General features: G+C 40.7%; 1 protein-coding gene and 1 long non-coding RNA gene across 2 annotated transcripts in view; one reads left to right on the forward strand and one right to left on the reverse strand.

Annotated features, from left to right (window-relative positions):
• Window positions 1-16,763, forward strand: part of LOC118280360 (scavenger receptor class B member 1) — a 67,158-nt gene that overhangs the window by 24,905 nt on the left and 25,490 nt on the right. The window contains exon 2 of the mRNA XM_035600358.2: window positions 9,537-9,749. Coding sequence (XP_035456251.1) covers window positions 9,554-9,749 — 196 coding nt within the window. The 5' untranslated portion in view covers window positions 9,537-9,553. The remainder of the gene's footprint in view (window positions 1-9,536; window positions 9,750-16,763) is intronic.
• LOC126912027 (uncharacterized) lies at window positions 1,766-13,962 on the reverse strand. The gene is made up of 2 exons (XR_007706640.1): window positions 13,330-13,962; window positions 1,766-1,864 (listed from the first exon to the last, which is right to left on the reverse strand). It is a non-coding gene; the product is annotated as an uncharacterized LOC126912027 (long non-coding RNA).

Here is a 16,763-nt window from a genome sequence, read left to right on the forward strand (position 1 = left end):
AAAAAACTAGCAGTTCTGCAGCGCGTTCAAACAAACAAATTCTTCAAAGATATAGCGATACTTTTCTAGAAAGCAAAGCTGACATGAGATAACAACTAAGTAGTAATCACACGTCGGTCAAGTAATCTGTCACACTTAACGCGTAAACAATTGAATAATTATGTAACTAATCGGATTATAACTGAGTTAACGATAAACGGAGATTTATCTATGCTTAACGGACTAAGAGGCCTATAGCCATATATCTCTAAGAGGTACTCCGGTTCTCGAATGCCAAGTTTCGTTTATTCTGCGGCCGTAGGTTTTATTGATTTACTAATAGAATTACTTGAAATAACGTTTTATTAAATTAATTATTATGAAACCTTATCGGCTTACTCACGTAGTGTTTTGACGAGGAACTCGACTAGTTTCAAGCCATGCTAGAGGCTCATATTCATGAGCAGCATTACGCGACACACAGTAGCAAGCGCGTTCCTCGTCAAAACACTACGTGAGTAAGCCGATAACATAATAATTAATTTAGTATGTCTCACGAAAGCTACAATAAAATTAAGGTTTTATTTTTAATTTCAAATCAATACCTATTTATTTGTCTTTATTTGATTCGTTCATTTTTGTTCACGAAAGTTCGCAATAAATAGAATTGTAGTATGCAATCTGCGAAGTTTCGGGTGAAAGTTCGTTGATTGCATATTACCAGACTATCTAGCGGGTTACCGGGGTTCGAGCTTAAAGCGGGAGAAGGAACGGGGTGGTTTTTAGTCAGTAAGAGTCTGACACTCCTTCTCATCTCACCCAAGGCGGTGGAAGTCATTGGATGATTTTGTCCCCTAAAAAAAAACCACATTTTAGTCATAGCTGCAAACTCAGAAGAGTAATGAAAAAATATTAGATACGTATCGTATTTTGAATTCTGTCGTGTAAGTTTGTGAGTTTATATGTGTGTATATTTTTTTTTTTAATAAAACGTTGCCCCACATTAGGATTTTCTCCTGTGTCGTGGGTGCGTTTACAAACATACAAGTTCACATGTACATGACACCCAGACCCGAAACAACAATTTGTGGATCACACAAAGAGTTGCTTCGTGCGGGAATCGAACCCGCTACCCGTTGCGCGGCAGCCAGTTGCTCAGCCACCGCACCAACCGTGCAGTCAAGTTTGTTACTCAATTACATCAAAACGGCTGAAGAGATCGGGATGAAATTTTGAACAGTTTGTCTACCTTTGGGACAATTATAAGCTGATGGGCATAATTATGATTCCTCTTCTATAAAGGGAGAAAGTAAATAAAAAAGTCCTCCGAAACCTTACTATCTAATATTATAAATACGAAAGCATGCAGTCAGTTTGTATGGACGTTTATTACTTAATCATGTCAAAATGGCTAAAAGGATCGGGATGAAATTTGGAACAGAGGTAGATAACGGTATAACACATAGGCTACATTTTATCGCAAGAAAACGCGGGTAAGAGAACACAGTATCAACGAAAAATGAATTAATTAAATAACAAAACAACCATGGGATATCATTAAAATTTAAATTGTGCCAATAACTCGACATATCGAAGGTTTCAAACTTATTGGTCTGACCCAGTTCAGAAGATTGGCCCAAATTTTATAGTGCATTGGCCAATTCAGGCAATCAGTTTACAATTTGTCAGTGTTGTGGACTTATGGGCATCTACATCATTGGATGCATTGACATAATGGCCTGTTACATGTGAATCGTTACATAACTGATTAAAAGCAGATGTATCATTTTCTTTTTACATTTGATGGGTCGACGTTTGGCCGCTATCTCGCCTGATGGTAAGTGATGATGCGGCCTACGGTGGAGCACGTCTGCCCATAAGCAACCTATTCACTCGGGCCTTGAAGATACCCAGGTTATACCCATCAGGAAACACAGACTCCGGCAAGGAGTTCCACTCCCTAGCAGTTCGCACAAGGAAGCTTGAAGCGACGCAATCATATTACTGCCTCGTTGGTCCAGTGGTTGCAAGTGCGACTGCTGGGCAAATGGACTCGGGTTCGATTCCCGGGTCGGGCAAAAAAGTATATTAAAAAAATTAAAAATAAATATATTAAAAACTAGTATTACTGGGTATTTTTTCGGTTTTTCGAAAATTTCTCAGTAGTAGCACTGAGTCTGAAATTGTGTCCAGTACATATACTGGGCAATAGGCTCACCCCCTATTACATGGAACTTATTCCACTCTCTTTGAGGTGCCTTACGCACGGCGCCCGACCAAAACCAGACGTTTTTGTCGGGCGGCGAGCTACCTTTGCTCGCCGTCCACAGACCCGCACTTACGGAAGCCGGAGATCGTCGCGCGTGTAACTATTGCTAAATAATTGGGTACTATCCTCGGTCAAAAATAAATTATTACAACTTTTCAATACAATCAAATATTAAAAAATAATCACACTCTCATTCATAAATTTGATGAACTATTTAATTTTCGATTTTTTCTAGCTAAATTTCTAGAAATAAGTCTGCTATTTGACGTCAAAAACTTATGACGTCATAACGCACTATTTCATACAAAGTTCATAGAAAATATAGTTTTTGACGTTTCGAAAAAAGTATTGAATTTGACTAGTAGGAAAGTAGCCTATTGAACTGGTACATTGTATCACGAGACCCCAATATTGGGGGTCAAGAGTTGGTTCGTTCCTCTCTCTCTAGCCCTGAATAGAGTTATCGCGTGACCTCACTCTCGCCTCGTTAGACGAAAGTCCCTTATCTTCTAGACACAATACAATTATTTCCATTAATAAACAAGGAAACAATGTATTTACTAATGGCGAGTATCAGTTAATTGTTGTAAGATTTGGGTTTTTTTAATGGGCCAAAATCATCCAATGGCTTCTCCCGCCTTGGACGAGGCGAAAGGTAGTGTCACAGACTCCTTACTGACTAAAAACCCACCCCGTTCCTACTCCTGCTTTTCGAGTCGGAACCCCGATAAACCCGTTAAGTAGGATTTGGCTAGTGAGTCAATTTTCTAATTAGTTGATTGTACCAACACGTATTTGTACAGTCAGGCTAATATTTTGGTATGCAGGTAAGAAAATAAAGAAGTAGAAACAATTACAGTTTTATTGGCCTTTTTCTAACTAAAAAATATTGGATAATTTTTGAAAACAACAAAAAAATTACGTTTGTTATTTTTTACCGCTAAAAATATGACAATCTTTTTTTTAAACTCTTTATTTTTTGTGATATAAGTAGGTTTAACACCGAAGCTTTTTGCTTGACTCGAACAAAAAGTATGTGACTGTATGTGATGTAGGTACTTCCAATAATTAAATTGCACAGATTAATAATCTGTCAAACTGTGTCTTTCTGTGTCTGACAAAGGTCTGACAAAGGTTTGTCAGTGTCTGACAAAGGTTGTAATCAACAAAAAGTGCTTTGTTTTTAATAGAAAAAATATATCCCTAATTGAGATTATAAGAATGTTGATAAGATATTGAGTTAGGTATGAGTGTTTTTGTTTAGAGTCACTCATCTTACTGGTTGACCTAGATGTCTTGGGTTCGATGCCCGATTTGAGTTAGGTACTTATTTAATTATTATTATGCAGATAAATAGTTATGTCGGTTAATGAAATAGTTACAAATTAACATTATAAGGAAAACAATTGCATTTATTTTTGAGGAACAATCAAGACGAGGAAGGGGGTAATTCTCTTCCTAATCTTCCCAATCCCCGGATTCCCCAACAACCCTCAAATTCCTAACTCCTAAAAGGCCGGCAACGCACTTGTAACGCCTCTAGTGTTTCAGGTGTCCATGGGCGGCGGCGATTGCTTACCATCAGGTGATTCGTCTGCTCGTTTACCGGCTTATACCAAAAAAACCTCTTTACTCTTTAAATGACTTTACTGTCAAGACACAAAATCATCATTATTTAATTTGAACCGTTCTCAAAATTATGATAATTTTTTATTTATCTTTTGTAACTATCAATCAATCATAACAAAGCATTAATGTATTTATTGATTGAGGTCACAAGAACAACTGCTGAGTAAAGGGTCTTGGGGTCTTGGTATTGTAACAATTAATAAAACTTTTTCTTTAAATGGGAACCGCTTTAAAAATTTTTACCGCCTCAACTTTTTAAGTCAGATTGTATTCCAAACCCTTCTCCATAGTCTGACAAATATTATATTGAAAACCCGCATCAAAATCGGTTCATCTAAACACGAGATAACCGCGCACAAACACACATACAAGTCAAACTGAGAACCCTCCTTTATTTGAAGTCGGTATAAACTTATTATGAAGCTACTTGCCGAGGTTTAAAACAGGACTTTTAATATCCGATTGATATGTGATAGGTAGTCGGAAATTAATTAAAATTTGAATATGCAAACTCAATGATATTCGTTTACCAATAAACACATACGTAAAATATGTAGATAGATGCTGTTTTGTAACTTTTAGTTGGCCTTGCTTGTGAGAGAATAAACAGGGACTTGGCAGAAGTCTCATTAATATTTATAATTAACTAGCGAACCGCCCCAGCTTCGCGTGGGTGCAATGGTGATATATTATACCTGTATTATACATAAAAACCTTCCTCATGAGTTACTCTATCTATTAAAAAAACCGCATCAAAATCCGTTGCGTAGTTTTAAAGATTTAAGCGTTCATAGGGACATACAACATGACAGAAAAAGCGACTTTGTTTTATACTATGTAGTGATGATTAGTGTTCGATTCCCGCATTAGACAAATATTTTTTCTAAACTATGCATACATAGCATTACTTGACTACTGATAAAACTACCATGTTTAATAAAGAATAACTCTGAACGGACTAAGATTTGGAACTTGGCGCCATAGTAACTTTTATTCAGCTCAAAATTACCTATCCAATGATGTAACACACATAGCTATTGGAAGGTGGGACCAGGATTTGCATCCTCCTTTGTACTTTAATTGAAATTCTATCGAATATTGAAAGTAAATCTACATATATCGGAAATCCAAACCTTCTGCTGCTTACCTACACAGTGACAATGAACGGTATTGACTTTACCTCTCACAAGCCACGGAGTTAAAACATAATAAGTAAGTCTTAAGTTGTCATATTCAAGTAAAGTAGCTTTCAACTTTAATGAACTAATGATATTGAATTGAATAAGTACTTTATTGTTCAATTTCATTTTTGTTGTTTATTGTACGAGAAAGAGTGGAAAGCATGTTTTTTTTTTTTTTTTTTTTTTTTGAGGGGGGAAAATCATCCAATGACTTTTCTCGCCTTGGGCGAGGCGAGAGGGAGTGTCAGACTCTTACTGACTAAAAACCACCCCGTTCCTTCTCCTGCTTTTCGAGCCGGAGCCCCGGTAAACCCGCTAGGTAGTCCGCAGCTCCGGATCAGGCATCAGCCCTATTGGGCCCCATCTGTGGTGGTCTGATGGCTCTTTGAGGCGCGCGCGGAACGCGACGCGCCGCACGCACGGGTCTGGTTCTGTTCGGGCGGTGAGCTACCCTTGCTCGCCGTCCGCAGGCCCGCACTTACGGTGGCCGGAGATCGTCTCGGGATCCCCTACGCCCGGAGTGTCTTTCGCGACGGCTGGGGCGTGAGGAGGTTTGTTCTCTCACGCGCCCCGCCTCCTCCTTAGCTAGCATGACTGCTTCGCAAAAGGAGGAGACGGCATCCCAGTCCCTCTCGCTCCGCACCATGGCCTGAACCAGTGCCGGGCGCGAGAGGTCGCCGTCGCCGACCACATCCCTGAGGACTTGGCGGTGCTCAGCCCACGCAGGGCACACCGCCACCGTATGTTCTACCGTGTCCTCCGGGCGGTCCTCGTGGAAAGCATGGTGTTGTGTATAAAATTAAAGTTATTATAAGTACGTATAGGCTTTAAGAGTGGAGTGCCATGCTTCGGCACGAACGGGCCGGCTCGACCGGAGTGATACCACGGCCTCACAGAACACCGACGTGAAACAACGCTTGCGTTGTGTTAGTGAGATTACTAGAGACCCAGATATCCCACTTCCCAATCTTCCCAATCCCCGATTCCCCAACAACCCTTAAGTTCTTAACCACAAAAGACCGGCAATGTACTTCGTTTACCGACTTAGGGTAGGTTCAGATGACAAGCGCTCAGCGCGCATTGAACGTGCGTTGAATTTTTGTATAGTGTCCACATGGTGCGCGCTTGTCAGGCGTTAAACGCGCGTTGTTGCGGCCAGTTTGAGTTCTACATTTGTCGAAGATGTACGTAGAAACAGTTTTATCGGTGATTTTATACAGACGGCAGAAACGACACAACAGAAGACGGAGATATTGGGTTCACCCGATTTTGTCAACCCAAGCCCATCTTCTCAAATTCTTATCTGAATAATCGCTACTTGTCATGTCCCATATCGCAGGACGTTTCTCTATTTCATCAATTAATAATTCCGTATTAAAAGCTTCGGTTTCCATTTCGAATGAACTTGACGAACCCTAAAATACGTCTATCCGCGTCGAAAGCGCGCGCTCAACTGAACGGAAACATAGAAAACCAATGACCTCAAAGCGGCGTTGACGCGCGCTGACAACAGTCGAGCGCTAGCGCAGCGTTGAACGCGCGCGTTACTAAAACGCGCGTTAGCATGTGTACGGCCTGAATAAAATGTATGTAGTTGTAAACGCGCGTTATCAGAACGCGCGTTGAGCGCTTGTCATCTGAACCTACCCTTATTCCATAAAAGTAAGAAATAAAAAAAGAAGCTTCTCCACCAGATATGTGCTATGTAGCTATAGTACGAAGATGTAATAACTAAGCTGTGAAACTAAATGACCGTTTCCACTGATACTAAGCTGTATAGCTGTGCGAGTAAGATATGCTATGAAGATGCGCCGCCGTTGAGTAGCTGTGCAAGGAAGATACTCAATACTCAATACTCAATACTTGATGCGCATCAGTATGTGAAAAATTGTTAAAATAATTAAAACCGCATACACAACATATTTTTTACCAATTATAAATCCTTTTACAAATATCTGCAAAACATACTTAATTATAATATATTAAGTAATGATTCTAAGTATAGAATATTGCATTTCCTGATCAATGTTTTTGCTGTCAAACAAAATTATATGTTAACCGCAAAGATTCGAATTTAATGCTAATGTAACATACGATTTATCATCCGGAACTCTTAAAATAAATGGATTATAAAAAGATCTCATTCTTTGTTTTTTTTTTTGTACTTATTATTATAAATCAATGTTACAACATAATATTTACAACTAGATAAACTTTAAATATTTAAACAAAAAAAGAAGATCGTCAACGTTATCATCATATCCTAACGCCTTTTATCTCCGAAGAGGTAAGCAGAGGAGCACATTATGGCAAGATAATTAAAAGAAAATGTATAAATTAAATGATCTTATTTATTACAATAGGGACTAATTTTTATTTGAATGTCCGTCTTGTAGATTACTTTAAAACATTAGACCCGTATTTTTTAATTTCTTACGGAAACAAATACCTAGCTTCGAAGATAAATTGATTTGAAATGTCACGTGACGTTTTATTTTATACCTTCGTAGAAAAGGCGTATTTCCTCCCACTCCTATGCTTTGATTCGTTTTATCTAAGTATTGTTATCTTATACGACAAAATAAAAAAACACGTGTCTAATTTTTCATTACCTAACTGACGGACTAAATAGATTTTTAATTTTCATTCCCCGTTATCATTCCTATTTCCTGATACCTTTAAAATTATATATACTATTTTAAAGCTTAGGTTAGACAACTAATTAGGTACCTACTTAAGTTTTTTTGAGTTAAATCCGTGTTAGGTAAAAAGTTATTGGGATTTTACTGATAATTACCAAGAGTTATCTTGACTGGTACTTGAAGTATGTTTTAACGTTTTTTATCTTTTTTATTTTATAAACCGGTAAACGAACAGACGGATCACCTGATGGTGACCAATCGCCACCGCCCATGGACCGGGCAAAACCGAAAAAAGCCCAGTAACAATTTGCTTGACCCGGGAATCGAACCAAAGACCCCCTATCCGGCAGTCGAACTTGCAACGACTCGGCCAACGAGGCAGTCTACGTAACTTAGATTTATGGAAAACCAAAATATCTCCAACATTAGTCCGGGAATCAAACTCTAAACCTCTTATTCAGCTACCCCTTTTTTACACCCAACGAAATCATAGCACACCATGCAGTGTAAACTACTTGGACCATAGCCAGCTGACACCACATAGCCAGAATGGAGTGAATCGATAACATGCTCTACTGTAGTGCACTGTCGGTACCCTTACAGGATAGACTTGTTATAAATCCTGGGCTAGATATCTAGATATATTTGGGAAATGCTAGGTAAACATTTCTTTCTATATTTTATTTATTTCTAGCCATGGTCTTCCCACTACAGGGCAAAAGCCTTCCTACCCTCCTTCCACTCGTCTCTATACAGTATACAGAGCTTTCTGCGGCCAATCCTTGTGTCAAGTTCATCCCGCCATCTCCTTCTGGGCCTGCCGCGACGTCTATTGACGTTGAGTGGACTCCACTCAGTGGTGAGTTTTGCCCACCGCTCGTCCGACATGCGGCAGACGTGACCAGCCCAGTTTCACTTTAAACTTGCGGCTTTCTGACTAACGTCAGCGATTTGAGTTTTGGAGCGTAGCGTAGAGTTTCTATTCTATATGTATATTATATGTATATAATATTAAATGTAACTTCGGCCAGCCGCTTCGCTTGTGCCAATTTTCATACAAATTCGTCCAGTCGTTACTACATGGCATGTTATTTTATTATAACTTTCCTGGGACAATATACAAATAACTCTCGCCTCGCCTAAGGCAAGAGAAGTTATTGGATGATTTTCCCCCTTAAAAAAATAGCTACAGTATTAAATTATCAAATGTGGTTGTCTGTCGCGTTTACATTTTATTAAGCTTTATAATAATACCTAAGTACGAGTAGTAAAGATTTAGATACCAGGTGAATATGTTTCGACTTATTTGAGAACTAGGAATTTCGCATTCGACAACCGTAGTACACCTCCAGTGTGATCTACTGGTAATCAACTTGCTTATCCTCTACTTCCAAATTGTATTCATAGGGTAAAATTCGGCCAATCATCTATAATCTCCTACAAGTAAGGTTCCTACAGGCCCCTTACAAGGCCTCCTACAATTACAATTAAGGCTAGACTGCCCCAGACAGTCCACAAACAGGCAGAGATGGTGGGATATCATGACGCAAGCAACATCCACCCCCAATACAAATACGGCCGCCTCAACGTGACCACGACCGCTCTACGAAAAGCTAAACGACAGAGAAGACCCAAGTTAAGTCTTTGACTGCCAATAGAAAGCTGTTGAAGGCAAATCCTCCGCTAACGTCGGTCACCGGTGACAACCACGACGCTCAAAGTTGTTAATGACAAAAGCAGTTGCACATTAATAAATAAACCTTAATACAAATACTTTAAACTCTGTTTTCAACGTGACAAACACAAATTCTAAACCCCAATTTCTCATCTTTTCAGAAATTGCCACCGCCAAAATGTCTTCAGAAAAGATTCTTCACGAGGACAACGGGTCTTCCTCAGGTTCCCTGAGGTCTGATGACAGTGACAGCAATTCGGACAGTCCTACAGACTCCCTGAACAGCCTCTTCAAAACCAATGCCAACACCTGTACTGAAACCTGCATCGAAGAAACCAAATGCGAAGTGAACAAGAAAAGGGGAACGTGTTGCAGTAAGTTCGTTTTTTGGATTTTGGTCTTTATTTTAATTTCTGTAAAGTTGGTTTTTTGCTTGCCATCTGCACACCGCACTTACGGCGACCGGAGGTCGTCGCGCGATCCCCGACTCCCGGAGTGTCTCCCCTTAGAATACATTAAGTCTCTTTTAAAAAAATCTAAAAAAATCATCCAATAACTTCTCCCACCTTAGGCGGGGCGAGAGGAAGTGTCAAACTCTTATTGACTAAAAACCACCCGTTCCTACTTCTGTCCCTCGAGCCAGATCCCCTGTAAACCCGCTAGGTAGTCCGCAGTTCCGGATCAGGCATCAGTCCTACTGGACCCCATTTGTGGTGGTCTGATGGCTCTTTGAGGCGCGCGCAGAACGCGACGCGCCGCACGCACTCAGTTTTAAGTCAAATTCCCGTGGTGCTTGGCGACTGGGCTTCTCCTAGTTGTGCAGTCTCTTTTGTGCCTTTAGGCTTAAGTCATTATGTCTCCTGCATTAAATTCACCGAGGGAAGTGGAAACTATCGCTTTCTTTTTCTTCTCCTCTAATAATATCTTCTGATTTAATTCGTTGCGGGATCCAAGACAGTCATTCATGTCCCTGGGACGCGCTGAACTTCAATGTTCCGGTGTTTTCATGGTTGTATCTACTGCAGATCCTGGCTTACAGGAGTTGCAGTAGTGTGTGAGGTAGTGACGGGCTTGTCCCATAAAAAGTGCGTTGCCAGCCTTTTGGGGTTTGGAATTTAAGGGTTGGGGAATTGGGGATTGGAAAGATTGGGTAATTGGGCCTCCAGTAACCTCATATTATTATGTTCACATATATGTAAACAGCAGGTCATCGATGTAATTTAAAGATTGAAATAGTTAACATAACAGGATTGGTGCATTTAATCATTAATAGGATGTACAAATTATGTAATAAATCATAGTATTTACAATAAATTATTTAGAGAAAAGGTCAGCCATTAAGCAGTTTTAAAACGTAAAGTAGATTTAAAATTGATGAGGTAATTTTTGAGTCTGTGTTTCCTGATGGGTATAACCTGGGTGTCTTTAAAGCCCGAGTGAATAGGTTGCTTATGGGCAGACGTGCTCCGTCGTAGGCCGCATCATCACTTACCATCAGGCGAGATAGCGGCCAAACGTCGGCCCATTTAACATAAAAAAAAATCCATAATGACTTTACTGGAATGCGGGTGTTGTTACTACAGGCAAAAACTAAGCAAAACACACCAGAATATATTATACCCAATTATATAAAATGATCTAAAAGTATCTGCCACGGCTTTAAGACATCCTGACTCCTGACACTATCCTGAGGACGTTGGCAGATCGCTGGGACTCTCCCATTCTAGAACGCTGGATTCGACTACATGCAGTGAAGTAGATTGGGATGGGATAGTCCCTAGCGGATTTATTAAATTTAAAATTTCTTTAATTCCCGTTAGATTAGTTTAATTATTAACACTAGATATAAGGCATTTTATACTGTTACTAACAAAATATGGAACTTGATTCTGAAATAAATGTTTATTTATTTATTTTATTTATTTATTTAATGGGAGGTAAATATAAATGTTTGATTTTTGTTTTCATACAAAAAATCTACTTAGTTAAGTATCAGTTTTTTATGAAAGAGCTATCTCTTTCACTGACGCATCATACGTATTTGTGAACCACGTCATGCAGAGTAGAGTATATTCTTTAGTTTGTCGAGAAAGAGTTATTTGCACCGTTATCTTTACAAGGAATTGCAAAATGTAAATAGCATGAAGATCGTGGTGGCTCGGAGATTTGAAAAGCCCGCTTCTCATGCATGAGAGTGCGGGTTCAGAACCTACCAACGGCAAGTATCAATGTGACATTTTCCGAGTTATATGTACTTTCTAAGATTATTTAAACACCACCGACAAACGGTGAGGGAAAACATTGTGAGGAAACATGGATTTATAATTTGTAATTATAAGTTTGAAATCGACAACCCGCATTGAGCAAGCGTGGTGGTTAATGCTGAGAAAACCTTATCCATGCTTTTTTTTTTTTGAGGGGGAAAAATCATCCAATGACTTTTCTCGCCTTGGGCGAGGCGAGAGGGAGTGTCAGACTCTTACTGACGAAAAACCACCTCGTTCCTTCTCCTGCTTTTCGAGCCGGAGCCCCGGTAAACCCGCTAGGTAGTCCGCAGCTCCGGATCAGGCATCAGCCCTACTGGGCCCCATCTGTGTCCTTATCCATGCTAGAAGAGGTTTTGGTCAGCAGTGGCAACTAATAGGTGCTAATAGGCTGTTGATGTGATTGTTCTCACATAACTTTGACTGCACGGTTGGTGCGGTGACTGGGCAACTGGCTGCCGCGCAACGGGTAGCGGGTTCGATTCCCGCACGGAGCAACTCTTTGTGTGATCCATAAATAGTTGTTTCGGGTCTGGGTGTCATGTGTATGTGAACTTGTATGTTTGTAAACGCACCCACGACACAGGAGAAAATCCTAGTGTGGGGCAACGTATTTAAAAAAATAAAACTGAACCAACGAAACAATGTAACCAAGAATTGTATTTTGAATCTGAGCAGTGGCCACTTATATGCTGTTGATATGGTGTGATTTAATCTAGAAGGAACTCTGGTAGATTATCAGCCAAGCCGATTATCTGGTAGAGATAATCCTTCAATGGTGGTCATTAAAATAAAAGAAAACCAAATAGCTGCTCATGATGAAAAATCCCTCTGTGACTTGAAAACTAATAGAGCTTTTCGCCATTAATAATAATATACGTGAGTAAACCGTGTTTTTAGTTAATTTAGTATATCTCACGATTGTCAAGTCACACAATCACAGTATTGGGAAAAGAAACACGCTCTCCCATCCATAAAATTACCTCGATTTGTGTAACTTAACCTACAAAGAAAGTGACTCAAGCCCCTCCCATAACTTGTCAATGACGTCAGACGACATCAATGTTACCAATCGTCACGGATGACGTCAAAAAATCATTTAAAGATATTGAGGTCAGGATACTATTAATCTTTAATTGATGGCCGGTTAAGGAAAACCTCCGTCGCTGAGGTTTGTAATTGGATGGGTGAATTTACATACAATGGAAGATGGGATTGTCAGCTGTTTTGAAATAGATGACCTGGATTCTTGAACTGACCTTGAACTTTGAAAATATTATGACTGCTACAAATTCAAACCTTCAAGAAAGGAACGTATTCCTTTTTGAAAGGCCGGCAACGCACCTGTGACTTCTCTGGTGTTGCGGGTGTCCATGGGCGGCACTGATAGCTTACCATCAGGTGACCCGTCTACTCGTTTGCCCCCTATTCCATAAAAATAAATTAAAGCTGGCTAAAACAAATATATTTTTTTTATTGTATAGAGCAGCAAATGAGTTGCGCGGATCATCTGCAATAGCAGAAAAGATACAAATCCGTTACCAGCTTTTCGAGGAATTTGAAGATAGGGGATTTAGGAACATTTTGATGTTTTTTTTTTAATGTTATATGGGCCGACGTTTGGCCGCTATCTCGCCTGATGGTAAGTGATGATGCGGCCTACGGTGGAGCACGTCTGCCCTTAAGCAACCTATTCACTCGGGCTTTGAAGACACCCAGGTTATACCCATCAGGAAACACAGACTCCGGCAAGGAGTTCCACTCCCTAGCAGTTCGCACTAGGAAGCTTGAAGCGAAGCGCTTCGTGCGTGTGGGTGGGATATCCACCATGAAACGGTGACGCCTCGCCGATTGTCTTGTGGTTCGATAATGGAAAGGACTAGGAGGAATCAAGTTGCGCAATTCCCCCGCACACTCTCCGAAATGTATCCGGTAAAAAACGTAATCCATTCGAAGCTGCGCTTTGGAAAACGCACCTAGCTGCACTGATGGACAGCCTGACATACCATTATTTGTTTGTTGACATTTCATAAGTAGTTATTTACGGTTTAATGTAACTTTAGACAAATTGAAAAACTAGCAAACCAACATCATCATGGGCCTATGACAGTCCACTACTGGACTATGAGCCTTCTCTACACAAGAGGGGTTCAGAGGTCACTTGTGTTTTCTTAGTTGGGTATATGACATCCGCGAGATGAGTGGCGGTGGTGCCCAATCTATATATTAATACGTGATGCAAAAACTTTGGACCGCTTTTTACGAAAATTGCGCGGACGTAGGAGCATAAAATTTGGTACACTTATAGTTTATGTGAAGGAGAAGTGCAGAACGCTAATGCTTATAAAGTACATTAAATCAATAAATAAAACATTACACACACATGCATAGTATCTGTACCTCTACCATGAGTTGACGTAGTTTTGACATCTTACTCTACTACAGTAGTAAATGTGACAACGCAACTACAATAGATGGCTTCAATGTTCGTACCATGAGATCTTTTGATGTTAACTACCCTCGCTATAGTTGAATCTATATCGTTCGTAGTATCGTTCATTATGTATCTAACTTCAAGCATAGTAGTTCTAACTCTTTTTATTCACATCTCTTAGAAAGAGAGAAAAGACTGTTTATGTTTCAAATCTAAACGGTGATATTAACCAACAAAAAAATATAATACATCGGTTACACATAATTTGGTATTATTGTGAGCTTTTTTAATTTATTAGAATTGCTTTGACATTGATTGTCAGCCGGACATTTTTGTAACATGTGTGTTTCCGTGACAACCCGGGAGTTCGAAAAAATAATATTTGTTAAATTATTTAAAAAAATTCCTAAGAGAAGTGCAACTCAATTTGAGACGATGGTAGATTTTTGGAAAGGTAAGTTTTCCATTAGATAATAATATTTCATACATTTATTTACTTAGTTTAATTATCAAAGAAGTATGTTTTTTTGCGCCAGGGAATGCTTGAGCCTTTTTTACCAAAGGAACGTTGTGATATGACCCTTTGCTTCCTCTTAGATGAGGAGTATAGAAGACTGTAGTGGTTAGGTTGATTAATAGGTATTTCTTGTATAATGTTGTGTACAAAATATGATTTTGTTTATACAGAAGTGGAGACCTAAGCAAAACCTAAGTCCGCTACATGGACGAGAGTAGGCGTCAGCGCAGTCTGAAGCAGCCTTCAAGGACTGCTACATGGTGGGACCTGTCGTAAATATAGCAGTAAGGCCTCGGCCTCGAATTTTGCGGGCAGCGGGGCGGCGGCGGCGGCGGCGCGGCAGCGGCAGGATCTTTTGCGTATAATCAAATGGACCGGTTTTCGAAAACAGCGGCGCGGGAGCGGCGCGGGAGCGGGCAACGAGCGGTGCACTCCAGTCAAGCGGTGACCGCCCGCGTTGCGCGTCTGCATTGTAGTATAGTGTTGTGTACCTACATTTTTTGTGACGTATCAATATGTCCTCGGACGTGCAAGAGCAAATGATTTCGGCAATCTTTGAGAGGACACCCATATGGAACAGCAAAGATGTGAACCATAAAAATAGAAGAAAAATTAACCAATTATGGGAAGAAATAAAAAACGAACTGAATATTGAAGACTAAAGCAAAAACTGAAATCACTCTTGATAGTTTCAAGAATATAGTCAAAAGTTTCTACACTCATTCTAGTGTAGTCGTAGAATTTGTCGGGATTTTGTCTCTGTTCTTCATAATTTCGATAAAACTCGCCATTTATTTTCCTTGCCCTATAGTAGGTCTTCTTCTTTAGCCCACAGTAAATCGAGCGTTAGGAATAAATTTGAATCAAAAAGATTTCGTTCGCTAATAAAAACAAATATCTCGACAACACAACCACGAACACAACACTACACCGCTGTAGTGCCGCGCGATCTGCCCGCTAGTTTCGAGAACGGGTCCGCCGCCGCCGCCCCGCTCCCGCTCCTGCGCCGCCGCCGCCCCGCTGCCCGCAAAATTCGAGGCCGAGGCCTTAGGCTGAGGCCTTAGGCCTCGGCCTCGAATTTTGCGGGCAGCGGGGCGGCGGCGGCGGCGGCGCGGGAGCGGGGCGGCGGCGGCGGACCCGTTCTCGAAACTAGCGGGCAGATCGCGCGGCACTACAGCGGTGTAGTGTTGTGTTCGTGGTTGTGTTGTCGAGATATTTGTTTTTATTAGCGAACGAAATCTTTTGATTCAAATTTATTCCTAACGCTCGATTTACTGTGGGCAAAAGAAGAAGACCTACTATAGGGCAAGGAAAATAAATGGCGAGTTTTATCGAAATTATGAAGAACAGAGACAAAATCCCGACAAATTCTACGACTACACTAGAATGAGTGTAGAAACTTTTGACTATATTCTTGAAACTATCAAGAGTGATTTCAGTTTTTGCTTTAGTCTTCAATATTCAGTTCGTTTTTTATTTCTTCCCATAATTGGTTAATTTTTCTTCTATTTTTATGGTTCACATCTTTGCTGTTCCGTATGGGTGTCCTCTCAAAGATTGCCGAAATCATTTGCTCTTGCACGTCCGAGGACATTTTGATACGTCACAAAAAATGTAGGTACACAACACTATACTACAATGCAGACGCGCAACGCGGGCGGTCACCGCTTGACTGGAGTGCACCGCTCGTTGCCCGCTCCCGCGCCGCTGCCGCGCCGCTGTTTTCGAAAACCGGTCCATTTGATTATACGCAAAGATCCTGCCGCTGCCGCGCCGCCGCCGCCGCCGCCGCTGCCCGCAAAATTCGAGGCCGAGGCCTTAGGCCTCGGCCTCGAATTTTGCGGGCAGCGGGGCGGCGGCGGCGGCGGCGCGGGAGCGGGGCGGCGGCGGCGGACCCGTTCTCGAAACTAGCGGGCAGATCGCGCGGCACTACAGCGGTGTAGTGTTGTGTTCGTGGTTGTGTTGTCGAGATATTTGTTTTTATTAGCGAACGAAATCTTTTTGATTCAAATTTATTCCTAACGCTCGATTTACTGTGGGCAAAAGAAGAAGACCTACTATAAGGCAAGGAAAATAAATGGCGAGTTTTATCGAAATTATGAAGAACAGAGACAAAATCCCGACAAATTCTACGACTACACTAGAATGAGTGTAGAAACTTTTGACTATATTC

This window comes from Spodoptera frugiperda, chromosome 21 (genome assembly GCF_023101765.2).
Source record: "Spodoptera frugiperda isolate SF20-4 chromosome 21, AGI-APGP_CSIRO_Sfru_2.0, whole genome shotgun sequence".
NCBI lineage: Eukaryota > Metazoa > Arthropoda > Insecta > Lepidoptera > Noctuidae > Spodoptera > Spodoptera frugiperda.